Below are 27355 nucleotides of genomic sequence, written 5' to 3' on the forward strand. Positions count from 1 at the left end.
CAAGTAACCATGCTTGCAATCCCTAAAAATTCCCTATTAGCCGTGCATTCATGCACACTGATTCACAAGGGAACAACCACGTTAGCAAAATTTGGGGCAATGCAAAATTAGAAAATTGTCCAAAATTACCGGGTAAGTTGTCATTGAAGACGCAGCAGCATTGCACTTTTTTGTAGCTCAGACCTTGCGAGAATTACTGTGTCTTAGGAATAGGCTCCGAGAAGAACACTTTTTATCTGAGGGCGTTCCCTAAATAATTACTTCCGGAGAAGAGCTACTCGTTCATGGTGGCTTCCACCCGCAGTGGTCACAACAAATTCTTGATGTTGGATGGGATGTCATATGATAAGTGGTAGCCTGCTCAGAGGTTTCCTACATTTGTACTTCTTCATGCCATCTGGAAGAAATCTTTAACCTGATCCCGTTCTTAAAAAAGGGCTCTTCACATTTAAAAAGAGGAAGACCATAGACCTCAAGCATTGACATGTTTCTCTCTCTCTCTTGCAAGATGAAGATGTATATGCAGTGTATCTGGTGTGTTCCACTGTACTGATGGCAGTGAACTGTACTGATGGCCCTCATCCGCAGTGCTGTGGGTGAAGCAACGGCTGCAGTTCATGCATTACAGCAATATGTGTTTTTGAGGCTGTTCGAAGGCTATTAAGAATAATAATGGGTGGCTTACGATGGCCACTGTGGTACCCAGTGCAACCACAGTAGCTTTGAAGGAGCCACTGTAGTCTGCATAGAAGAGAGAGAGAGAAAACATCATTCTAGTGAAACAAGTTGGCGCTAGGGCTGCATAATAAACCTACTGATAAGAAAAAAAAACACTGGATGGTGCAGGCATTCACGGAGTAACAGTACCAAAGCTGGTGGTAGTGCGAGTACATTGTGGTGGGATGCCAAGATTCAAGCTGTTATGTTTACATTGCTGTTGTCTTGTTGCCACTGGCATCTTTTCCCAGCTCGCGTAAGCATCCACTTTTTAAAATTGTCGGCTGTGGTGAGCCATCTTGTGGTGTTGCTCGGGGATCTGCTTTCCTAGCCTAATACAGTCTAGCCCACTTACCTAAAACAGCCATAGCTGTAACAAATGCAGCACTACCATCACAGTATGCACTAAGGCAACGGCATTATGTTTCAAATTTAACGAACACATGCAACGGTGCAGCTTGGCCCGACTGTAACAGGCAGTCTCAGTCACCACTGCAATTGGCTTCCGGCGCACATGAAGTATCATGAAGTCCAGGGGTTCTTATGTCTTCTCAACAGAACTGATAGCAACGAGCAAAACAACAACAACAAAAAAAAACTTCCCACCTCCCCTCGCGGGAACCCCTGTGTAGATGCGACACATAGGGGGTTCATGTTGCAGCGTTGGACAGCGGAGGAACGGCGCTGGAACGATGGAGCGGAGCGGCGCAGGCACCGCGTTTTATAGCGCGCATAGCGGTGAGGGGACGCGCCGGCGCCAGTGCGTCTGCCGCGGCTATGACGCAACACAATCCAACCCAATCCACTTTAATCCAATCCATTCCAAATCCAAGCCAAGCCAATCCAATGCCCCTCGCGAGAGAGTGTTCGCTATCGGAGAGGAGAGGGGGTGAGCGGCGGAGAGCGCAGCTGGCGCGGTGAGGAGAATGGGGGAGGGGCGGACGCCGACGACGCCGGATGCAGGGACAAGGCGAGTGAATGAGATGCGCTCGCATCTAAAAAACGTCAGGAGAGCTGGGAGCGCAGGAGAGGGGAGCTGATAGGTGAGGTACGGAAAAATTGCTATTGACACGCTGCCAACAAATTCGGACTGCACAGCTCTCCCCTCCAGACCAAAAGTGTGCATTGAAAGCAGTATAATGATTTCAGGAGAGCACTAAATGACCTACACTTGAGTTTCTGCATTGGAAAGGGGAAAAGAAAGCCGAAACTTACAGCAGGAAGCTGCGTCTTCGCGTCATAGAGAGAAAAAAAAAAGTATCTGTTTCTCTTTAGCAGTGCGCTCCCCTACGGTGTCATTAGCTGTGCTTTGCAGACATCAGTGTGACATTTTAACAGCAGACCTGTTTAATTAAGGGGGGACACTGGTCTTGAGGACATTTTTGTTATTTTTTAACCTATGTGTTTGAGATTTACACATTGAGTGTATTTCAACATCCTGAGCACAAATATGCTGTCAGTTTTCGTCTATGGGGTGTAAGTTTGGAGTTGTGCAACATGTTATGCCCCTCCATTTCGGGCAATTTTTTCATTATGTACCTATGAAATACCGGAATAATTTTTATCCCTTTGTACTCTAGAAGGACCAGGGAGTGCAACTATACCACTGCACTAATTTTAGCATGGTTTCTGCGATCGCTGTAAAATTTGTAAATGTCGGTTCATCAATAGCCAATGTTTTTGTAAAACTAACCGCATAAAATCTTGTGCCAGGAAAAAAACATTCTATATTATTGTGGTTTTAATGCACTGTTCAGTTCATAAGCTTTCGAATGCAGCAAAAATGATGTAAATCGAACCAGTACATCCCAAGATATTGCACCCGACAGCTGACCATGTGGGAAAAAAATTGGTTCTGAGAAAACAGGGCACGAAGTTTGCAAACATAGGCAAAAACGGTCATTTAGGCGACTTCAAAGGGCGACAGCTTTGTGAATACTTATGGTACAGCTATGATATTTTGCAGGTACATTCTTTGGGTCCTGTAGACTGGAAATAAAATTAATACAGAAAATTGATTTTTTGGCACATTTTCGGTCCTCAAGACCAGTGTCCCCCCTTAAGTTTTTAATTCCACCGTATAGCATTACCATAAAACTCCGCCCAGCTGAGCACGCATGAGCCTTGTGAAAAGGACGCAGCATCGGCCAGCTCGACCTCCAAGAGAACACTGTGCCCATCGTTCATGGTGTGATCTCTCGCGCACGGTTCTCCTCGCCAGTTCACGTGCATTCGTGCCTCAAGTGGGGTGCACAGACGCTGAATTCGCACTACAGATGCGAGTTCGCAAAGCCTATTGCTGCTGGCTCTAGCACCTGCTATTGCGGTCCAGTTTGGGAGAGGTGTGAAAGGCTGCGAACAGAACGACCCGGGCCTGCCAGTCATGGAGAACTCTCGACGACAAGTTTGGAAATCCATGTGAAATGCGAACGCTGGGTTTCTGACGAAGAGAGAAGAGCCAGCAGCTCTGTATTTCTCCAGCCCTGCACCACTAGCGCAAGCTGGGCCAATTTTTTCACACTTGGCATGGAAAATGTGCTATTATGTGCACGTTTATGCCGAAGTGAGGCATCGGTGACCTTTTGAAGCTTTGACCATGTTGCGGTGCACGCCAGGTTGTTCTGTTTTGAAGAGGAAAGCACTCTACATGGCAACAAGGTTAGCCATTGTCAACGAGCTTTGCCAGGGAGCGAAAAGCTGCTACTTGATTCTGGTGGCAGTGTCCATCTCGAGTAGATTATGACACACAACTCGCACGCTTTGTGAGTGGTTCCTGATTCTGTATGTGGGACCAGACTGCTTGCTGCAGTGATGGTTTTGATGCACATGGAGCAGTGAACTTACCAGTGAAGCTGATATTTCAATATCAATGAAGCTGATATTTCATGGCTGCTTTTACTAGCAGCATGGATGAGAATGGCTAACAGATTTTTCACCCACATTATGCGCCATTTTACAGCATGTGCAACTAGGTATTTTTGGGCCAGGAATTTCATTCTGCCAGGCAAGAGGTAAACTCGCCTGCGTAGCTTAGGTAAGCGATGTGGAAAAGAAGGGTGGAAAAGAATAGCAAACCCCCTCACTCCTTACCTCTCACCTACCTGTCATGCGCTTTATGTCTCTCTCGCCCGGTCCTCCACAAAGCCTCCGTACCACAACGTCTGCAGGTGCTCCGTTGTAGCGGTGTTTCTATTGTTGGGATGGAGGGTGCAGTCACACTTTGCATCGCCAACGTGTAGTGAAAACAGTTGTGTGTGCCCTGCTGTCTGTGCAGGCAGTGGTGCCATTGCAGTTGGACCACGGGGTGACCGTTGCAACAAAGGAGACCCCTCAGGAACTGGCTGAGTACCTGGTCAAGTTCACACGCGCACTGGCCGAACGACCACACAGGTCTCTCTCCTCCCCCTCTCTCTCACCCTGGAATGGATTGTTAGAAGTAAAAAGGGACTGCAGTGTGTTGCCTTCAACGTATCAATGTCACAGTTCTTTTTTTTACAGCAAAGCTCTCCTGCACTGCGTTGTGACCAGAATTGAGCGCATGTTAAGGGTCGTGCCAACAAAGAATTGCGTGCGCTCACTCCGTAGCTGGGGTAAAATGTTCTGCGACTGTCCATCTAATGTAGGCACCTTATAAAAAATCACACTAGAATTGGCCGCCAAGATGATTTTATTAGTACGCGGAGTTTTATTTACTTACCTCGAGGGTCGAAGCAAGTAAAACGACTTTTTTTTTTATTCATGGACCCAGTTGAATCAAATTAGGAGCATTTATGTAACTAACCATTGTAATAACAAAACTGAAATCGGTTTAAGGATACCTTCTATACTTGTTAAGTTAGAAGGCTAATTAATTACCGGACAGTTGCATTCAGCTTATTTTACTAATTAGGCAGGAAGTCAACAAGATTTTTACGTCAGTGTGATCAGGAATGTTTGTTCTGTGTGGGGAAGCGATTAGATTATTGCATTACACATACCTTTTAGGCATAAAGAAAGAAGAAGAAAAGTTTCATCTTCCTGTCGAAATCAGAAATAGTAAGTCAAAAAGAAAGTTAAGCTTGTGCCTTTTTTTTGCAGTGCCTAAGAGCAATGGAGCAATAATATGACAGCTTCCTTGCACAGAATAGACCTTCCTGATCATGCTGACTTAAAAATCTTGTTGAGACCTTGCCTAATTAGTTAGTTATTCTTGAGGTGACATTGAAGTTGCTCGGGTAACTCAATGTGTCTGGTAACTCAATAAGCATAGAACATATTTTTAAACGGATTTAAGTTTTGTTATTAGGTTAGTTAACTACATAAATTCTCCTAATTTGATTGAATTTGGTCCATAAATAACAAAATAGTTTTACTCGCCACATCCCCCCTTAATGGCTATTCCACAGTGAAGTCGTAAACGCTCCAGAATCCCCATCTGCTGTCCATACATTGCCGTCTATGGAGGGATTATGGCTACAGGAAATGGCTGTAACTCTTGTTCTATTGAAACCAATTATGAAAAGAAGAATTATGTGAGAATTAATTTTGAAAGAACTACTATAAGGAAGTTTTTTGTGTATGCATCTTCTTTCGATCAATACAATAAGTCACCACACACAACTCAATATAGTTATGCACTAATACAGTTTCCCCAGTCTTCCATCGTTGCAGTAGTGGAAGAGTGCTACTAACTTTCTTTTTTGCCACTTAATTCGATATATGTGGTGTTTGTGCAGACAAGAAATTTATGGTCTAGGTATGCCTGTTTCGAAGCAGTTGGTACGGTTTCAAATCGTGTTCGTAAACGTGTGTGTTTGCGAACATCGTGCACTCATAAGAAACTTGTGTGGCACACAGCGGATAAACCGTTGCTCAGTTTTAAAGGGTTTTCCTTGTCAGGTTGGATATGCCAAATCTATTATTCTGCATAATTTCAGCCTGTTTGTCAGGGAGAGGGCAGTGCTGTGTGCCGGAGAGGCCTTGTGGGTCTTTGGCAAAACTTATTTTTTGATAGGTGAACTTCCGTTGTGAAAACTGATATATGTGCGTTGTAGTATGCTGATCACACAGATGAAATAAATTTTGACTTGGAGGAGACAGGTTTAGGATATGTGAAAGCTTTTAACTCAGTTTCGTCAACAAAAAAATATAAGCTGCAAAATTTGGGGGGAGGGGGAGGGGGGGGGGGGGGTTAAGTTCGTACAATTTTTACACTACAGCTGTTATGAAGAGTAATGACTGTGAGGGTTGTCTTGCACTTCTAGCTCCCTTACTTCAAATTTTAGGCTACTCAAAAGTTCATGGTGTGCAGCAACAGACCTATTTTTTCAACAGCGAACTTTGGGCGTGTGTAACTTCCGGAGCAGTGGAGCTAGAAGTGGGAAGTACTTCTGACGGTCATGATGAAAGCAGTCAGCGAAGCAGCATAAGCTTGCTAGATAGTGTGCGACGGAAAAAATATTCACCAATATTTTTTATTTGTAAGAAGGCTAATGCTCCCCCGCTAACTAATCCTCCCCCACTTTTTTCTCCTCGTCATTCCCACGAACCAAAATTTTTCTCTGGGGGAGGAAGGTAAGGGGAGGGTTGGTGCACATGTTATTGCCACAATGTACTAGTTAAAGCAAGAGAACATAGTAGATTCCATTTACCCACTGTGCTTCTACGGAACAGGTCACTGATTTTGTCCTCTGTAGTGAGCGGTAACATGTTATGCAAGTAGTGGAAAATTGCAGTCGAGTGGGAAGAGGGGTATTTCATTACGCCTTCTTGGAATTGCATAATGCGTTCTCAGGGAATTGACCAGTAGCACAAATTGACCTTTCTGGGGGAGAGTTCAACGGCCGTTAGAGACTCAAAAGACCAGGAAAGCTTGTAAATGCGCTGCCACGGGACTGGCAAGCAAAGCAAAGCACCTGGGCTGGGTTCAAAGCTCTCTGTCTTCGCGAGCCCCTACAGTCTCGCTAATAGCAAAATACTGGGGTGTAACACCACATTCTATTCTGCCACTGATGGAATATGATGGAGCGTTAAGAAGATGGCTCCAAAAAAAATTTGTTTTTTCAATTGTGCGACGACCAACAAAGTGCTAAATTTTGGTGTTCAAGAAATTAGCCTGTGAAAAGCAATGCTTGTGTGAAACTCGAGAAGTGAGTTGTTTGCTCAGCAAATATTTTTTTTAGTTTCTGCAATAATGTCGCAATACCCTCCATCCAAAACACACATTTCCTGTCTTGTGTAGGCTCCAATCCTGGGCTTTTACATTGAGCAGCAGTGCTGTGGTTGTGATGCATCCCTGCCGGTGTCTCGCAGGGAAGCCAAGCAAAGCCGCCCCTTCCACCGGCTGGCTCCTGGATCGCTGTCCAAGCACGACAGCCTCCGGCGGACGTGGCAGGCCCAGTTGGAACAGTTTGCCAGCGTCAGCCGAGACGTAGCCGAAGCCATCGTGAGCCATTACCCAGCACCCAGGCTCCTACTGCAGGTGCCTGCTCTTTTCAGTCTTGGCAGAGAAAGAGGAGGGGAGGGGGGAGACTTAAAAGCTAAATTGAGGAGAGGAAAACTGTGCATAAAATGAAGACACGAGAAGACAACTAGACACAGAGGGTGTCTAGTGTGTCTAGTTGTCTGTGTGTCTAGTCTTCTCTTGTGTCCTCATTTTACCTGCAGTTTTCCTCTTCCTAATGTACCAACAAGCCCAAGTTTGCATTCTACTTAAGCTAAATTGTCAGTGTGTTTATCCTCTTCAGTCCCAAGAATGCGCAAATACAAAAAAATTTTGTAACACACTTTTATTCGGTTCATTATCCATAGAAATAAATGCAAAAAAATTACAGTAGCAAAAAAGCAAACGAAAGTAATAGAATTTGACGGTATAGTTATGCCAGTACCCTCCTCTGTTGAGACTAACTACTACTGCCAAAGATGCATAGGATTCATCAAGACTGCAATCAAGCTTAGTAGGAGGTCTTTACAGTAGGGGCATTTTTTTAACCTGAACTGGTGCAAATTAGTGCAGTGTCGTGCAGAACAGTGCAGAGTGCTACTGAGGATATCAATTAGTAAAAAAAATGAACATATGCAGCACTGCTTGCACCAGTGCAGCCAGTTCAGGTAAAAAAAATGTCTCTAGTATCACCACTAGGACATGAAAACGCGGAGGAATGTACAGAAGGCAGGAGGCTGGAGCTTACAAACTTTGGAAAGGCTCTCAGCCGTTCTAGTTGGCAGTTACAACCTGTCTTTTTCCTAAGCTTGTTCCATGCTTTGCCCCTGACATTTCTTACTCTTTCCTTCCACATAGTTCTTAGCCTTTCCGTACCTTTTGTGTCATGTGCCTCTCACCAGCATACTTTTTTCCTGCCTCACATTATCAGTTACGCTGTTATCCATTGCATTGTTGGTGTTACCTTTTGTCAGTCTTCTAAAATTAAGGGATGCTGGTCACAACTCTATGAGTAGCCTGTGTTTGGAGGTCATGGTGCTGGTTCTTGTGACACACTTGCTTTTGCTGAAAAGTGGTGAAAAAGGGAAGGGAAAACTACACGTATGTTCATCTCGGTGTAGAGCAAGGCAGAATGACGATGGACAAAGAAAAGTTGCACAGGAGGAGTGCTGACTCACAACCGGTATTTTATTCAAAGCAACAGAATATATAACACACACGTGCCCTCGGCCAGAGTGCATTTCTGCTCTGTCCGTTGTCATTCTGCACTGTTCTACATCAAGAAGAATGTTAACCAACTTGCCCAACCTTCCGTTTTGTTACACGCATGTCTCCTGTCCAAACTATTTGCTTCAATCTCACAAACGAGCCTGCTAGCTGAGCAACTTGGCTTGGTTAGCCAGGTATTTTGAAGGGAAAGATAACATTCCTGACAATACGAACTTCACCATCCACCCAGACGAATCCTCATAAAAATGAAGTTTTCCAAGGTTCAAGAATCTGTCCTTACCCTGGGTGTGTGCTCGGACCACTAGCTGTCTAGGAGGGCCACTTTGCCAGTCCGTAAGATTCGTAGAGAAAGGCTGGTGATAGATTACCTTCTCAGTATTTCCATTGTTACACTTAGCCACCTTTGGTTGTGATATAATTGAACATTTCAGCTCCAGGGCTTTCTATGCCATGTACAGTAATTCTGCAATTTAGAATAACACTATGGGCACGTTATAAGTGCCTCTGAAAAGAAATATATTTTGCATTTATGGATTGTAGTGCAATGTTTGACTCAGGACAAACTTGCTTAGGCAAAATTGTGCTAGCCCATAGAGCACTGATTGATATGCCTGATTGCAGAGTAGCCAGCTCAGTGGTGTGTGACTTCTGGCCTAACATGCCCTGCAGAACATTGATGATGATGTTGGTTGTCTTGACACATCGGGAACTGGACATAGAGCACTTAAATCTCAATGTGGCAAAATGTATTCAAACAGAAACAGCCTCTTCAATCCGTCCCCAAATGTGGTAGTGCACCTATATTATCTGGGTAGGCAATACAGTTGTTTCTGTAATGGATCCATTGTGGTCTTGATTTTGAAATAATAAAAATACACTTGTCAGGCCTGCTGGGTGCTCTAACCTGGGAATTTCATGAAAATGCCTTTGAAAAACATTGGACTTGTGAATGTTACTACAAAATTATTTTTGTTCCTTTGGTGTGTTCTGAGATCAGGATCGTTCCCTTGAAGCCTAATAGAAACGCAGTGCTCCCACTCCTGCGCCAAATGCGCCAATTTGCGCAAAATGAGGTATCCTGCGCCATCCTGATAAAAAAAACCACGATTTTGCAAGCAAGTGCGCCAAACGTGTGCCAAAATTTGTGTCGCGCAAATCGCGTGCAGCTTGTTACAAGCACTACTTCACAGTGGTCTCTAGACATGTGTAACTAATTCGGCTTGATAACTCAAACTCCCTAGCACCCACCATCGCGTTTGCCGCGGCGAGTTTTGTTAGTGCCATCGCTGTACCGCCGATACAGTTTTCATGTAGCAAGTCATTGCAGCACTGGCGCACTGCAGTTAAAAACTTTCCTTCTTGCCGTAGTTTCCAATGGTTTCTGCTGTAAACAATAGATAGTTTTAGCTGGCGTTTATTGCTGGCCCTCTCCGCTCCGAGAGCCAGCAGGAGCGCCCTGTCGCGGCATGTGTGACGCGCTCGGCTGCAAGCTCCTGCTTCGCTTGCCGGGCTCACTGAGTGGACCGTCGCAAGTGGAGCAAGCCGTGAAAAGCTGTAACCGCGTGGAGCTTTTTTTGCTTGCGAAAACGCGACGTGCATGCCATAGGCGCGCTGCCGCTGTCGCGGAACCACCCGCACGCTGCGCGCAGTGCGGCAACATGGCGGCCGCTTCGGCCGCGAAGTGGTTTGGGGAGCTTGAGCGACCGCTTTTAAGAGCTCTCTAAAATGCTGCCCAAGGCACACACGAAGTTTCTTGTGCGGTAAAGTGAAAGCGAAAGTGAAAGTCGCTAGTGAAAGCGCCCATAAGCGCCCATGCAGTACCTGCCGGGGTGGTAAGCCTAAACATCTTCGGCGGAGGCAGCCGGCTGTCTCAAGCGCTTCGAAACCACCGCCATGAGGCGCGCGCCTCCCCATTTGTGCAAGTCGCCAGGCTCCTCCCACCTGCGCGTGCGACGCGCATCCAGATCTAGCCAAGGCAGATGCTGCAGAAGGCGCGGAATCGTCGACACGGGCGTGAAAAAATCGCACGCGCAACGCCGACGCGCACAAATTGCGTGCAAAAACGCTCCATGCGCATTTCTCGTGCGATCCAGCTGGCATGGAAATGCGCGCAAGGACTGATTGCAAGTGCCTGCATCAAATAAAATCAAAAAGTAAAACACGAGGGCTTGCCTCTACAATAAACTGGAAAGGAGGCGCGAGAGACGCGTTTTTTTTTTTATACGCAGGTTGGTCGAAGCCTTTCAATATTCATTATCGTGTTGCATTTTGCCTTTTATCTGCACCAGTAAGGAAAAAAATACCTTGCAAATTATGTTTTGTGGCATTTTTTGCTATTGCGTGGATACTTAGGGGATTTAATTGCATCAAACTTCTCGCGACTTCTAGCGACTGTTTCAAAATAAGTGGGAAAAAAATCCCATTGCCCTAGGGATGCCAGGTTGGGGCTATAAATAGCCAAATATGGCTACTTTTTCTTGTGCTTGGCAGAATTTTTTATTGCCTGTTTGTCTATTCTTGGGCTATTGGGTGAGCTGACTGAAAGCTATTTTCAATGCATGTTCGAGCCTGGCAACTGTGAAGCATTTTCAGTGACTCCTTGAAAAAGTCTTCCCCTAGTAAGGACAGGAAGACCATTATTCCTCAGCTGTGCCGTCCATTTGTGATCGCATGTGTGAAAAGCACCTTGAAGCACATTCCATGGCGACCTCCACATCAATTACCGTATTTACTCGCATAATCCTCGCACTTTTTTTTCGGAAAAGTCAATGCAAAGTTAAGGGTGCGATAATTATGCGGGAAAAAAAAAATCCGGTGCACAGTGTTGCCAATTTGCCTCATGCCAATCCCGCTAAATGTAGCGGTCGTTTTTTTTATATGTAAGCTCAGTGTTGCCAACAGCAGCTATTTCTTTTTATTTTATTATTTACAACGTAAACAGTCTCCCGTCGATCAGCGATCATGAAATTGCCGCCTTTGCTTCCTGGCGCACGCCTTATCTCGTCGTCGTATGTGCGTGCCCTACTCCAGTAACGCACGCTGAAGTCGGTGACGCCGAAGTGCCTGCCTGCGGCACGGTTGCCGTGTTCGATCGCGTACTCTTTCGCTTTCAATTTGAAAGCGGCAGTGTAGCTGGCGTTCCTCCCCATGGCGAAGCGGCACCAAGCACGAAACAAAGAGATCAAAAAGTTCTCAAAATGGCAGCGAGCTATCCACCACTGACGCGAGTGACTCACTGACTGCTGCCACTCAACGACGGGACCACGACGGCGACACGACAGCGGGCTGCGCGAACACCGTCTAGTTGCGCGCACGCGAAACATGCGCGAAACCGGCTCAAGGACAGTGTGAGTAGCGTGTTAGGGCGCCTGTTAGGGAGTAGCCATGCAGGTTGTTAGGGCGCCTGGATGGCTTTGGATACTCAGCGCTCTCCGCCGAACGGAGAGGCGGCGGGGGAGGGCGCGCGTTGGAGAGCGCGTGCACCATGCGGGTTTCGCGAGCAGGCAACTTTCGCCACTGCAAAGTTGGGGGTGCGAGGATTATGCGAGGAACAAAAAAATCAAAGTTTTGGTGGCTCACATTAGGGGTGCGAGGATTACGCGAGTGCGAGGATTACGCGAGTAAATACGGTACTGGACGATACTGGTCAAGTTTTAGTGTTGAGAGATGCTTTAGACACGTGTAGCAGTTGATGTTTAGTTGCTCCAAAGTGCTCCAAAACTGGCATTTAGGTGCTCCAAATTGCTCCAAAATTAATAATTTTCTGATATGAAAATTGCTCCAAATCACCATTCATCAGTGGCACCACTGGAACCGGCTAACTTCATTAACTTCTTCAGCAACAAACACTACCTTTTAAGGGGCTCCTTTTTGTTGTTTTCCAAGCTCAAAGAAAAGAAAAGATGATAGTCAGTTCTCTGTCATGCACTAGAAACAGAAGTGACTACGAGTCTGGTGAAGGCGGCTTGGACGGCGGCGGCAGCATTTGCAGTGCATTGGGGCGCGAGCTTGCTGGTGTTTGTTGTGTGATATAGCTTTCTAAACTCATCACGAAGGGAAAACTATGTGAACTACCATGCCTCTGACGTGCTGTGTACCTGGTTGCTGCTCTGGCTATCGGAGTACAACGGAAAAGGCTTTGCTATTCTGCCTCCCAAGCGACCGCGAACAACGCGACAGGTGGAAGCGAGCCATTCCACGACAGGAGACGGACGCTTTCAGCTTCGAGTCGAAGGCCGTTCGTGTGTTGGAGAAACATTTCGACCCCACGGACATTATTCGAGCCGATGAGTTCAAAATAAGTGGGCAATCTGTGCTTCTGCAGCGCGAGAAGCTCAAGCTCTCCGTCGCGCCAGACATTCGAAAACCTGCCGGCGTATCTTACGAAGCCCAAGCCACAATCGCGCTCACAACGAGAAAATCCGTCTGCTAAACATTGTCCCGTTTCGTCGCCGCACGAAGATCGGACGGCAGCTACTGTGATTTTGGTTATCCAACCAGATATTTTGAATTTGGAAAGCAGAGCATGGCTATCTTTGCCTGCATATATTTTTTTTCACTTGCCCGCCGCGCTTGCCCAGGGGCTAAGGCGTTGTGCTTTGATAAGCCCAAGGACGCGGGTTCCCAGCCGCTTTTCTGATGGAGGCGAAAAGAGAAAACGCTTGTGTGTTCGAGATTTCGGCGCAAGTTAAAGATACCTGAGTGGTTAAAATTAATCCGGAGCGCTACACTACGGCGCGCGCCCTATTGCCTGTGTAGCGTCGGCACGTTAAACCTCATAATCAATCAATCAATGTTTTTCAACTTGCCGTTTGGGTGGGAGGGGCGTGACAGGCACTGAACGGGCGAGTTTTTATCTGTTGACACCCTATGCCTATGAGAACAGCCGAGAAAGTAGCTCAAGGCTGTATAATTTACTCCTACCCTGGCCCCTCCGCGCGCCCATTATTCTGCTTCCATTTCGTGAGCGTTTTTTCCCCTGCTGTCCACGCTAACTTTCCGAATCTCGATTTTTTTTTTACACTATTAGCGCGCTATAAAATAGCGCAAACACAGCGCTAACCCAACGTGCTGTATGTTTGCACACCTATTTGCTCAGCGCAGCATGTCGCGCCCAGGGCTGAATACAGATTTGATTCTGGCGCTAGTTCACTCAAACCATGCAGGCGGCTGCAAAGGCTAGTCAAAAATTGAAAACGCCAGATGTCCGCCTTCTCAAAGCGAGAACGTAGCGGTGCTTGCCGCAACGAACGAACACTGCAACATATGCGCCTCAGTAACACCCGTGGTCTTGCCTCAATTTCACAGCTGAGCTATGCGACAACAACTGACTTAAAAACAACAACTGACTGACCCAAAAACTGACTCAAAAACTTCTCTCGCATTTTTACTGGTGGAAATGAAGAGCAGGTGAACGTAGGCGCGTTGCCGACGGAGAAACAGCCGGCCAGCAAGCGTCGTCGCCCGCCGGCGAAGCCTTCACGTTAACAGGGGCGATCTAGCGTCACTAAATAAAGGCTTTAGAGTATCGGCACTCTTTTCTCTCATTGTTATGTGCCGCCGGGATCTCCATTGGTCGGTCGGCACCACGTGATGTTTGTTTACATATGGGCGCAGCCATTTTGTTTTTGGGCGCCTCTCCTCTCTCTCTCAGCTGCGCGGGCGCTAGAGCGGCCGGTCGCACTCTGCCCGTCACAACCGGCGGCGGTTTCGTTCGGAGAGATGGCAACACTGCAAGCCAGAAACAAAATGGCCCCCAGATGCCTCCGGGTGCGCGAAGTGGCGGTACTCTTAAGCGTAGCTTATTTAGTGACACTAGGGCGATCCTAGCGGCAGCTTTTGTCCCTGAATGAAACTTCGGCCGGAGTTTCGTGACCAGAAAAGCATTGAAGGACTCTGCTAATATGCTTACTCGTACTGCAAAACTGTGTAATTTGGCAAGCATGGTGTCTAAAGGTACCTATTTTATTTTGCGCAACATTACGGTACATTGCATAGAAAGACAGAATAAATGAACATAGCAGTTTAACGAGGACAGAATGAAGTCTATAAAAAATTGCCATGTAGTAAAATTTCAAGTTTGGCAGTTACTTGTAGTTTGATTTAAAAAAGTGCCTAACATTCTACAAGGTAGCTTCTCTATATGTCGTAGAATGCAAAACGAAATGCTCTCCCAAAATGAGATTTTGTGGTAACTTCCCCGTTTCAGCAGCCATTTTCTCAGTTGGTGGTTGGCCTGACGCCAACCACTGAACGGCTAGGACGAACAACGGTGTCTGTCCAAGCAGCTCAACTGTGTTGCCGTGTTGCCAACTCTCGTACTCACGTGACTCGTGTTCTGCTCAGATATGTCTTAGGCTTTGGTTTGCCTCTACCATGGCTCAAATGTCATTTTGGCTTGTCTCGCAGATGTCAACCGACACTCTTGTTTCTTCTTTCTCTTTACCAGGCCTATCAGGCGTGCGAGCATAAAGCTGCTGGCGAGGCGTTGCTTGCAGATATTCAGGTAAGCACACGCAAACGGGCCATTCCAAAATGATTGCAACGTCAATATAGACACCTTTGATGATTTTTTTTTTTTCGAAGGTACCACACTGCAGTTTGTGCTAAATTTTTACTTGAGGGCCACATTTTATGATATGCCTTATAAACCAATCTAAGGTTGCACTTCTTCATTGTAATTTGAAGGTTAATTTCCTAGGCATGGACCGTATGCAAATTAGAAATAAATTTTATTTGCCGCAAGAAGAAAACGCCCTTTTCGCAGATATTGCAAGTCAAATTCTTCCCGCGTTGAATGCGGATCTGAGCGACTTTGTGCTCATTTTCTATTGGCCACATATGACCTTTGTTACTTTTGTTCCCGGATTGGTTTTGCTCACTCTGAGCAACACCCACAACTGCCGAGTCTTGACAAGGAAACTATGAAAAAAAAAATAATAATAATGCATGGAGATGGTTGTTTTTACCCTCCATGACACTCCACTGCCTTAGCTGCACTTTTGTTTCTGGATTATTGGTCTCCAGCTTCAACTGTGTTGTGCTGGAGGGTATATGGGAGTATTTTTAACGTGAAAGTGTGAAGTGCCCCATTCTACGAAAAAGTGCTGTTGTTTGTCCGGCCGAAAAAATGCAAACCCCGCAAAAAAGCAAAAAAAAAAAAAAAAAAAAAAGAACTCCGATTTTGGGGAAGTTGTGATGTGTGCTAGTCTGCTTGGTGACGTTATTTGCACCTCAAGACGAAGGAACAAAAGTGAGAAAAATGGCTGCGGCTTAGCCCAGCCATCCCTGGATACGTAGAGCAAAACCTTGGCTTAGCCTGGTTATGTCCTGGTTTCACTTGGTTAACCTTTCATCTAGCTGCAAATACTGTACTATTACATCGTCCAAAGCCTGCCTTTGGCTACGGTTGCGGTCTTGCGTCCGGCGTTTTCTGAGCCCAACGGCTTGCTCTTCCTCGGTCTCTGACGCCAGCTTTGCGTGCTTGGCATTCTTCCAGTGAAGCAGCTTGCTCAGCAATATCTGAGGGGTGGTCAGACGCCACTTTCCGCCAATCGCTCCTGCGCAATGCTCAGAAAAGACGGCCCCAGTCACCCTCTCATCCATGGCCAAGCTCGCATCACTCGCATGCACGTGGCGAGTCACGTGGCCAGGCGGCGAAGCAACTGCAGAGAGTCATGCGCCAGGCCTGCACTGGTGGCAGCGCCGGGGCTGAGCCCAAGCACGAGGGTTCGATTCCCGGCTGCAGTGGCCGCTTTTCTGATGGAAGCGAAAAGCAAAAACGGCCGTGTGTACAAGATTTCGGCGCACGTTAAAGATCCCCTGCAGGTGGTCAAAATTAATTCAGAGCCCTCCACTATGGCGCGCCTCATCGCATTGTGTGGGGGCTTTAAACCCTACAATCAATCAATGGCAGTGCCGGGCGGCTCGCGAACACAGTTGATGGCAGACCTCGGCCTGGCGAGTCACGTGTGACACAGTTGTGGTAGAATGAAGGTCAAATCCTCTGCGAAACCGCTTAATGAGATTAGTAAAGCTTTGCTTTTAGACACAAATGTTATGCGGCTGCAAAGCAGTTGTCAATTCGTATCGCCAGGTTTTCACATTCAAACCACCTACCGTAAAGTTCCGAGAAAAATCTCTCCCCCGGAACGTCGCCCACCGCCTTTTGTGGGTGAAATATTCAATTTAGTTGCTAAAAGAACCCAAAGATTGCCCACCCCCTAAAATCGATGGCTTTAGCGGCGATGAGTGAACAAAATAAATGCAGATCATCTATTCATGTGTAAATGTGGTCACTTATTTGCTCTTTCCGCACTTGACCCGGTAGTGCACCCATCTCGTACGTTTTCTTGACATTTCCGCAGCTTTGGTTGGTGGTACGGCCACTTTTTTTGTAATTTTTCGCGCCTGTTTCGAAAGTTTGCCCTTCTCATATTTTGCACTTGATATCTCTGTACTTTGGGTGGGTGTTCTTTCGGAACTTTACTAGGTATAAGCGGACTTGAGTGCCCGGAGGATCTTTTTTTTTAACCCTTCGAAATTCCTCACTCTTATCACACAGTGTTTTTATGCCATCTGGTCACAGCCGTATCGAGGAACCTTGACAGCCCTCACTTCTGGGGTTATTGTGCGAGTACTCATTTTTGGTTTTGAAGCCACTACAAAGCAGATAAAGATGTTATTCAAATACTTGTAAACCGAAAGAAATTTTTTGGAATCAAAGCAAATATTTAACAATTGCCGGTGAGAAAGCTAAAATTTACAATTTCCCAAGCATGCTTCCATAACTAGCTCGTACAAAAGTGGTAGGCTCGCTTAAAAGGATTTGCAAAATTTTTCTGTGGCATGAAGTAAACATACAGAAGCTGTGCTGTTGTTTTCGCCTTTCATCATCATCATCATCATCAACAGCCTCTCTCCACTGCAGGACGAAGGCCTCCCTCATTGACTTCGGTCCTGTGCTGCCCGAGTCTATTCCTTGCCTCCGAATTTTCTTATTTCATCTCTCCATCGAGTTAATGGCCGTCCTCGTCCTCTAGTCCCGTCTCTCAGTGTTGTATGTTCGTCGCACCACATGGCCAGCCCAAGTCCATTTCTTTTTGTTAACCTGGACTATGATATCATCTATCCGTGTTTGTTCCCTAACCCAGGTAGCTCGTTTTATATCCCTAAGCATTACTCCTAACATTACTCTCTCCATGGCACGTTGGGCGGACCTAAGTTTGCTTTCTAATTGTTAGTAAGGCGCCATGTTTTCACTCCATGTGTCATCACCGGCAGGATGCGTTGGGTGAATACCTTTCTTTTTAGGGATAGAGGTCTTGCTTTTCATTATTTGCGAGTGCTTGCCGAATGCACCCCATCCAGTCCTATTCTGGGCCGGATTTATTTCTCCGGATTTGGGTCAGCACTGATCACTTCTCCAAGGTAGTTATATTCTTGTGCCTGTTCCAGTGTTTCGTCCCCTATGCTGAAAAAGGCGTGTTCAGCACGTTTATTTAGCATTACTTAAGTTTTATTCATATTTACCCTTAGCCCCACTGTGAAGCTCCCTGATTGTGGTTCCTCAATCGTTTTTTGGAGTTGTTCTGCAGATTTGCTGTGCAAGACTATGTCGTCTGCAAACCTTAAGTTTGAAAACCTGCCTGGTATTGATAGAATGTTGACTAAAAGCCAATTGAATTTTTGTTTGTGTGTTTACCAGAAATGAAAAATTGGTAGTAACTTATGTATGACTCTAGAAATCTGCTCCCAAACAGGCTTGCACTGCTCCTAAATTTGCCTTCTGGTGCTGCAAAGCTGCTGCAAAACTACACTTTTACTGCTTCAAAACTGCTCCAAAACAGCATCATTCTTGCTCCCTGAGCTGCTCCAAAAGGCTCAAGCCCACTTCCACCCGTGCTATATACTGTATTTACTCGCGTAATGATCACACTTTTTTTCCCCAAAATATGATGCAGATTTAAGGGTGCCTTCATTACGCGGACACGCCGCCAATGGAATCTGAACCTGGCAACGCTTAACGCGCGAACCTTATCTAGCGAAGCAAGTCTCGAGGTGTTGTTCAAGGAACTAGAGGGCATTAAATGGGATGTAATAGGGCTTAGCGAGGTTAGGAGGGCAGGCGAGGCATTTACGGTGCTGAGAAATGGACACGTCCTATGTTACCGGGGTCTAGAGGACAGAAGAGAGCTGGGAGTGAGATTTCTAGTCAATAAAAGCATAGCTGGCAACGTAGACGAATACTATAGCATTAACGAAAGGGCAGCAGGTCTTGTAATTAGGCTCAATAAGAGGTACAAGCTCGAGGTGGTGCAGGGCTACGCGCCCACATCCAGCCACGACAACCAAGTAGTGGAACGCTTCTATGAAGATGTGGAATCGGCAATGGCTAAAGTAAAAATGCAGTATACCGTAGTTATGGGGGACTTCAATGCTAAAGTAGGCAAGAATCAGGCTGGAGACAAGGCAGTTGGGAACTATGGTCTGGGCTGTAGAAATAGCAGTGGGGACCTACTAGTTGAGTTTGCAGAACGGAATAACCTACGCATAATGAATACCTTCTTCTGTAAACGGGAGAGTCGGAAGTGGACCTGGAGGAGCCCGAATGGGGAGCACAAAAATGAAATAGACCTCATATTATGCGATAACCCTGGCATCGTGCAGGATGTGGAAGTGCTCGGAAGGGTAAGGTGTAGTGACCACCGCATGGTAAGATCTCAAATTAGGCTAGATCTGAGGAGGGACCGCAACAAGCTAGTACGAAAGAAGCCGATAAATGAGCTAACAGTAAGACGTAAAGTAGAAGAATTCAGGATCGTGCTGCAGAACCGATATTCCGCCCTTAACGAGGAAGCCGAGCTTACGACACAGGAAGCCAGCGACAACCTTACACGCATTATCACGGAGTGTGCAGTAGAAGTAGGGGGCACTATGGCTAGACAGGATACTGGCAAACTTTCACAGGAGACGAAAGATCTAATCAGGAAACGGCAAACCATGAGAATCTCTACCGCAGCTGACAGAATAGAACTAACGGAGCTTTCGAAGTTAATCAATAGGCGTAAGACAGCTGACATACGGAAGTATAATATGGAGAGGATCGAATACGCTGTAAAGAACGAGGTAGCCTGAAAGCAGTGAAGAGACATCTTGGCGTGGGGAAAAATCAGATGTATGCACTTAACTCTTTCGCTACCGCGCCTATCAAAATCGATCAATTTGATCGATACTTTTGGGAGCGCCTTTTCATAGCGTTCCAGGCGTTTCTCGAACAAGTAAAGCTGTTCGGAGTTAGATCAGAAAATGGCCTTTCAAAATCAGTTTTGTTTTCATTTTTGCAACGGAAACGTGATTTTTGACACGCTTTTGAATGACCTGGTTGTGGAAAAGGGGCGTGGTCATCGCGCCTCAAGGCTACCAACGAAGAATGCGTGCAACTCGTAATTACTCTGCACCAGCGCTTGTTTTTTGCTATCAGGGCGTGAATGGGGAACTAGCAAACAATTTTCAATCGTCAGGTTCACGCTCTGACAGTAATAATCCCAGAAATCGGCTGAAAATGTCAAGCAGTGCCTGGTTGCAAAGCTACTTTATGATTTTAGGCAGTTTTATTGCCTTTGCGCAAGTTGTCCTAAGTACTCTGGTAGTTCTACTTACCCCAGGACCATTCCCATACAGTTTACAACAGTTTCGGTTTTGTTTCTGCATCGCGAAATTCATATTTAGCGCAACTACGCAGTTACCCAACTTCAAGGCTAACTGCCATGGCGCCTGAAGCGTCCGCGACTGATCCTCGAACAAAGCACGCCGCTCCTCATTTCCCCCCACCCTAACCCGATTTCTGCGATAAGAACTTCAGATGCAAGTCAAAAGGTCACACCCAGTCGCCAGATATCTGTTCCGCCGAGGACAGCGCTTCAAACCGGCCTTACACTGCCAGCTGTTCGCCTTCCAGTTTCGTTTTCATGCGAGGGTATATCCGGGTGTCTAATGTTGCTGCTTAGTTGAACTGTCTATTCGGACGGAGTCTCTGATAAGTTTTTGTACTGTTTCATTTGAAAAATGTTAGGTGGCGCTGCAATAGAGGAGGCTCGTTGTGCTGATCTTTTTTAGCGCGCGACTGCTACTCGGCCAAAGATCGCAGGGGACGATTCTAGCTCATCGTACCTCATTTTTGCGAGCAAGGCTACAATTGTGAGTAAGAAGATGATAATAAAGCTCAGCTTTATGTTTTGAGAGATAACTGACCGTGAACGACAACAAACATCAGCCACGGCGTTCCGTTTTCAACTTCATGCATGTTTTTTTCTGCATCGCGTGCTTGTCCCAAATATTGTGCTCGCTGTAAATGCAAAGTCAGCCATTGACAAGATGTTTTTACGTTATGTGGGGGCAAATTGGTGCCTCTGATAACGTCAAACCGCCAGATTTATTCCAAGGAACCACCCAAAATTGCGCAGTTTGAATTAGAGGTTGGGCTTCACCGCATGACACGAGCACCGTGCGTGCTAACATTTTTTTTTTATATCTGAAAAACTGTTCCGCGCAAGTCGACATTCTTTTTAGGGTGTGTTTTTGAAATGTTTCCCTGCAAAATGTATATTCTAATTTTTTTCTACTACCGGTGGTTTGATATACACAACTCCTTTTTTATCATTTTTTTCGACAACTTGACAAAACTTTTGATTTTGATATTTTTTTTTCACAACTATGATATATGAAAACCTTTAAAAAACTGGTGTTATTAGAAAGGCCGTTAAATAATCTGCATTTTGTGCTCCTGCAATTAGTGCCTAAATAATTTTTTAGCAGAAAAAAAAATGTTTTCTTGGACCCCCCAAAATTGGTCAATTTTCTGCGGTAGCGAAAGAGTTAAGGATAAGCAAGGCAATGTTATCACAAATAGGGAGAAAATAGTCACAGTGGCCGAGGAGTTCTATAGGGATCTGTACAGTAGCCGGGACATACAGGATAAGGCCGAACGAGGCAGTAGTTCAGAGGAGATAGACATTCCACCAGTAACGACCGAAGAAGTAAGGAAGGCTTTGAAAGAAATGAAAGGGGGCAAAGCACCTGGTGAGGATCAGATAACAGCAGACCTCTTGAAGGATGGCGGAGAAATTGTACTTGAAAAACTGGCAAACCTGTATACGTAATGCCTAATGACCGCAATGGTACCGGAATCTTGGAAGAACGCAAACATCATCCTAATCCATAAGAAAGGCGACATGAAGGACTTGAAAAATTATAAGCCGATCAGCTTACTGTCAGTCGTCTACAAGGTATTTACCAAGGTAATCGCTAACCGAATCTCTGCAACCTTAGATTTCAGTCAACCTAAAGAACAAGCAGGGTTCCGTAAAGGTTATTCAACAATGGACCATAATCACACGATCAATCAGGTGATAGAAAAGTGCGCTGAGTATACTGAACCCCTATATACAGTCGAACCCCGCTACAACGAACGCCGCTTCAACGAAATTTCCGCTTCAACGAAATATTTCCAATTCCCCGTCAGCCAGCCATAGAAGTCCATGCAACAAAGTCCTCGCCACAACGAACCATTTGTCAGGCTTGCTTTCGCTTCAACGAAATATTCGACGATTTGGGCTGGGTTTGAACAATTATTTTACAATAAAATTAGCATAGCGCCAGCTATCTGTAAATTTTTATACATTCAGGACGCTTAGTTTCACCGAAAACATGCGGTGCGCCCACACCGCCACAAAAAAAAAACTCATAGGCGGACGCCATTGTTTGATGGTGATAACGATGTGGCTGGCCGTCTTTACATGAGGCGCAGGCCCGGTTCGCCAAGCCGGAGCTACAGCCAATCCGTATCCAGTTGAAATTGCATGAATGTGCTCCGCTGCTGGCGCGGCGCCGTCATGTATGCATTGCGAGCAGCTGTCCTTGCCGTTTTCCTTCTACCATTGTTCATAGCCAAGAGCAAAAATCATGTTTGCGTGTTTGGTCTTGAAGCCAAGTCATCCTATCTTAGTCATGAGCGCGCAGTTGTGTTAAATGCAAACGCGCTCGTCTTGCCTGCCAAGGTCAGTAGCTGCCGCGCCGTGTCAGATGATAAGATAACGGCACTGCTCCTGCTACAAGTGAGAGGGGGGCTTCCGACGGCCTAGCAGCTATCTGCAAGTAATCAGCTCGGTGGACACGCCTTGTTGTACAGCAATACGTTTTGCGCCTGCATTTCTTCACCCCACTCCGCAATGCGTTCTTCGCGTGCAGTGAAAGAACAGATAACCATTGGTATGTTTGTTATCCGAATAAACATGACGTTATTGCACGTCACTCCTTTTTCTAAACATTGTATTATGCTGCCAATGATGCGGAAGCATACGGGGCTATTTTTCTGGCCTTTCCGTGGTGTGTTGCGGCAGATTTCGCCTCAACGAATTTTCGCTTCAACGAAATTTTTCGCACGTCCCGTCAATTTCGTTGTAGCGGGATTCGACTGTATAGCCTTCATAGATTATGAGAAAGCATTGGACTCGGTCGAAACCCTAGCAGTCATTCAGGCATTACGGAACCAGGGGGTAGATGAGCATTATGTAAGAATACTAGAGGATATCTACAATGGGTCTACAGCTACCATCATCCTCCATAGGGAGAGCAGTAAAATACCTATAAGGAAGGGTGTCCGACAAGGAGACACAATCTCTCCAATGTTATTCACAGCATGCTTACAAGAAGTATTCAGAACGTTGGATTGAGAACAGGTGGGAGTAAGGGTTAATGGAGAATACCTCAGTAACCTCAGATTTGCTGATGACGTTGCCTTGCTAAGTAACTCGGGGGACGAATTGCAAAGCATGCTTTCGTCACTGGGCGAACAGAGTAGAACCGTGCATGGGCGTCCGGAAGGGGGGGCAAGGGGGGGCAACTGCCCCCCCTTGGAAATTCGGATATTTTTATGCACTACAAAAAAGCTGCACAGCTTGGCTGGCCCATATTTAAAATAACTTTGCCCTGAAGGACGGAAGAGAGGAGAGAACGACACCAACGTTCTCTCCTTTGTCCCGTCCTTTAGCGAAAAGTTTTTTTAATTATGTACGTGAACCAACTAGCGCAACAATCCACGCTACTAAAATGATTAGCACACTCAGGTCCTGTGTATCCGTATGAAACGCCCTTCAGGACTGCGGTAAACATTTCACTTTAGACACTGACTAACATTGCCGGTCATGTGATGGCAGTGAAACAGACTGCCTGTGCTGGCTATTGAAGATAGCGAACAATTCTGAAAGGTTTGACTTTTTTTTTTTTTTTTCTAAACTCTAGATTTATGCAGTCTTACCGCAAGAACTTCAGTTTTCGGACAAAGTTGCAGCTATATCTAGCAAAAAATCTTCACCGCTACACCTAGTAGGGAGAGTGTAACATACTCCCGTGCCGTCCAATCACCTTGTACACCCTTTCCTTCGAAATTGCGAAATGTCGGCACCACCCAAGCCCCGAAACAAAACCTATAAATCAGCCCCTCAAAACGCTTGTACGCCTGTACTGCATTGAAAGCCAGGGAGGCGAGTAGTATCTTTATTGCGTGAACCATTTCAACAGACTTCATCACTCATGTCATCTCGCAATTTGCCCACAAAAACCCGAGGTGTCTGCAGCTGCTATTCAAGGAAGATTGACGGAGTGCAGTTCTATGTATGTGAATGTATTGTACTGTGTGCTGGTGATCAGCTGGCGTGAGTCGAGAACCCTCACGCAGAGAGACTGGCCACTCTTACAAAGTGACAGTAACTCTTCGCATTTTCTTTATTAACTTTACTTCTTTGTTCGGTAATAAAATCCAATGTATATCCCCCAAGTCTGGTTCTAATTCGCTGTTTGTACTTTTTGTAACCACAAATAGCGCCTTTTTGGTGCTTCCAACCGTACCCCCTCCCCCCTCCCCCCGCTAATGGATGCCCCCCCTTGCAAAAAGTTCTGCGGACGCCCTAGGAACCGTGGGCCTGAAAATTAATATGCAGAAAACTAAAGTAATGATCAATAACCTCGGGACAGCACAGGAGTTTGAGATAGGTGGCGAGGCAGTGGAAGTGGTAAGCGAATATATCTACTTAGGCCAAGCTGTGACCCCAGATCCCAACCATGAGGCAGAGATAATTAGAAGAATAAAAATGGGGTGGGGTGCATATGGCAGACATTCTCAGATAATGAATAGCAGCCTACCATTGTCGCTGAAGAAGAAAGTGTATGACAGCTGCATCTTACCGGTACTCACCTACGGGGCAGAAACCTGGAGGCTCACTAAGAGGGTTCAACTTAAATTGAGAACGACTCAGCGGGCAATGGAGCGGAAAATGATAGGTGTAACATTAAGGGACAAGAAGAGAGCGGAGTGGGTCAGGGAGCAAACTGGTGTTAAAGACATATTAGTAGAAATTAAGAAGAAGAAATGGACGTGGGCAGGGCATGTAATGCGAAGGCAAGATAACCGCTGGTCATTAAGGGTAACCGAGTGGATCCCTAGAGAAGGCAAGCGTTGCAGGGGGCGGCGGAAAGTTAGATGGGCAGATGAGATCAAGAAGTTTGCGGGGATAAATTGGTCACAGTTGGCACAGGACCGAGATAATTGGAGAATAATGGGAGAGGCCTTTGCCCTGCAGTGGGCGTAGATAGGCTGGTGATGGTGATGATGATGATGATGATTATGCGAGGTAAATTTTTCGCTAGAAAAGTTTCAGCGCAGAAAACGGAAGCAAGTTGCAGCTCAGAATTTTTGCGATAGGTCTTATGAACATAGTAAATATAATAAATAAAAACATAATTGAAGCCCCACAGACCACCGCCAGCTGCATTGCAAAGTGACGCAAAATGCGATGTTTTAATGAATTACGGAATGCGCTGGAATGAGTTTGCTGCGTGGTGAGTAAAGGTTGACCAATAGCGGCTGCTGCTGTCACAGTGCGGGACATCAAAACAGGGACACGGCTACTGACACAGCAAGTTGAGCGCGTTTTTTTTTTCTTTGTCTGTGAACACATTATGTGCATTTGGTGAGAGCTTCTACCTTATCAATATTGAACGCGCGCTTGCTGATATCACTAATATCGGCAAGTCTGCAGGAATAAGTAGCCACGTCTGCGTTGAAAGAGGAGGAAACATAGGTAAGCACGGCCATCATCAGCTAGAATTGGCACACATACGACATAATGCCGCGGCAAGTTCAGGGTGCGATCATTGCGCGAGAAATAAAAAAAAGTCGTATTTTGACGACGAACTTCAGGGGTGCGATCATTACACAAGTGCGATCATTATGCGAGTAAATACGATGTGACAAAGCGCTAGAAATAGAGTTTCTCAACCAAGCAGAAACGAGCACCGCTTTAAAGGCCCCGGTGTACCCCTTTGATGAATGGGAAAGCGTAGATCACGGTTTGGTGGCCAAAAGTTTGAGGCCATTTTTTGCCCCTCCATTCAGTCAATTGTCATGACCCAGTGTACTGCTCTACATAGTGTAATCCAACGATGCATGCGCAGGTTCGGCGAGGTGCGGGAGTGCTGGAGTCGACGCGCCGCGTGGGGCCAGCCATATCAGGCCGCATCTACCGCTTCTTCGTCGCCTCTGACCAAGAAGCATACTTTGATTGACCCCCACTCGTCATTTCTCTTGTACATTTCGCAGTCACTATGAGGCTTGCGTCTGTTACCACAAAAACCAGTACCTCGCACTAGAACCTCAAGCCATCGTCCGTGATCATCGCAGGCTGGCCTCACATGAATGCATGCTGTATATACTTTTCTACTAAGCACCACGTAGTAAGGGAAGGCTGAACTTTTATAGAAATTTTTGTTTGTGGACTGTCTTGGAATGGGCTTTTATCTGGGACATTTGACAAATGTGCGGCTCTGTAGCTGCGATTTGATGAACCGTTTTGGAAATTTTATTGCTTGATATTGTTACGGTGAGTGGCTTTTTACTTTTGAATGTTTTTTTTAATATTGTTTAGTGCTTTATGCAGATGAGTTTGGGTTTTTTAGTGTGCACAAGCAAAATTAATTGTTGCAAGAAGAGGCAGTGTTGGTTGCTATGTTTTATGTATCGGCGATCGATTCTTTTTACTGTTTTATGATTGTTCCATCTTTGTACAGTGCCTTACTTATTTTTATTTCTATTTTTATTGTGAAGAAATAAAAGGTGGAGATTTGCCCTATTTCAACAGAGAATTTTTGAAGACAAAACTCAGTGTTTAGTATATATGTCAAGTAAATCGAAAGCAAACTAGGGACCACATTTTCTGGGATAGTCACGACAGTTTTATTTAGCTGAGGTGTTAAATTTAATGGCATTTGGATTAAAGATCCTTTACCATAGTTAGCATATTTGATATTCCCAAGTGCTTTTTGCTTTCACACTAACGTGACTTATGTCTTCCAATGTAAATAAACGGTTTATCACACTTCTGTGGCCAAGTACTTTGTCATCAACAGGCTTTTTTTGGTACATGAAAAAATATAACAAAGTCCTGATATTATACAATCAAATGCTGCCTTACAATTATACGTATATGCAAAGTTGTGGTGTGGTAAGAGGCTCTTTTTTCGTCTTTCTTTTAACAGCTCAACATAACATTGTCACTATGTAACTGCTGATTGAGAGAACAGGACACTGCTTTTATTCAGAAAAACTTATGCCTGGCACCTAAGTGCAGTGCAGAAGAAGGTTTACCCAAAGAACATGCTGTAACGAAGGCTGTCCATCATTGTCTTCGTGGCTAGATATTGATGATACTTGTCATCTTGATGACAAGATGTACTTTTACACGAATGATGCATACCAGGACCCTACTCAGAGTGGTTGCTGCCAAACAGACTATTTGGCATTAGCATTGTCTTTGGGCTCCTACACTGATTATACGCGTGACAATGTAATTGTGTATGTGTTGCATTCATTTTGTGTTTTGCATGCCGGGTGTTTCAGAAGAACAAAAAGCGTAATATAACAAACTGCTAGTA

The 27355-nt window shown here is 45.7% G+C and overlaps 1 protein-coding gene across 1 annotated transcript in view; it reads left to right on the forward strand.

The window, feature by feature from the left end:
• Positions 1–26784, forward strand: part of LOC144172821 (structure-specific endonuclease subunit EME1-like) — a 50785-nt gene extending 24001 nt beyond the window's left edge. Inside the window, exons 10-13 of the mRNA XM_077701448.1 lie at positions 3992–4107; positions 7009–7177; positions 14817–14873; positions 25880–26784. Coding sequence (XP_077557574.1) covers positions 3992–4107; positions 7009–7177; positions 14817–14873; positions 25880–25990 — 453 coding nt within the window. The 3' untranslated portion in view covers positions 25991–26784. The remainder of the gene's footprint in view (positions 1–3991; positions 4108–7008; positions 7178–14816; positions 14874–25879) is intronic.
• Positions 26785–27355: the final 571 nt, after the last annotated feature.

This window comes from Haemaphysalis longicornis, unplaced genomic scaffold (genome assembly GCF_048455015.1).
Source record: "Haemaphysalis longicornis isolate Haplotype H1 unplaced genomic scaffold, Haemaphysalis longicornis Haplotype H1 scaffold_26, whole genome shotgun sequence".
Taxonomy (NCBI): domain Eukaryota; kingdom Metazoa; phylum Arthropoda; class Arachnida; order Ixodida; family Ixodidae; genus Haemaphysalis; species Haemaphysalis longicornis.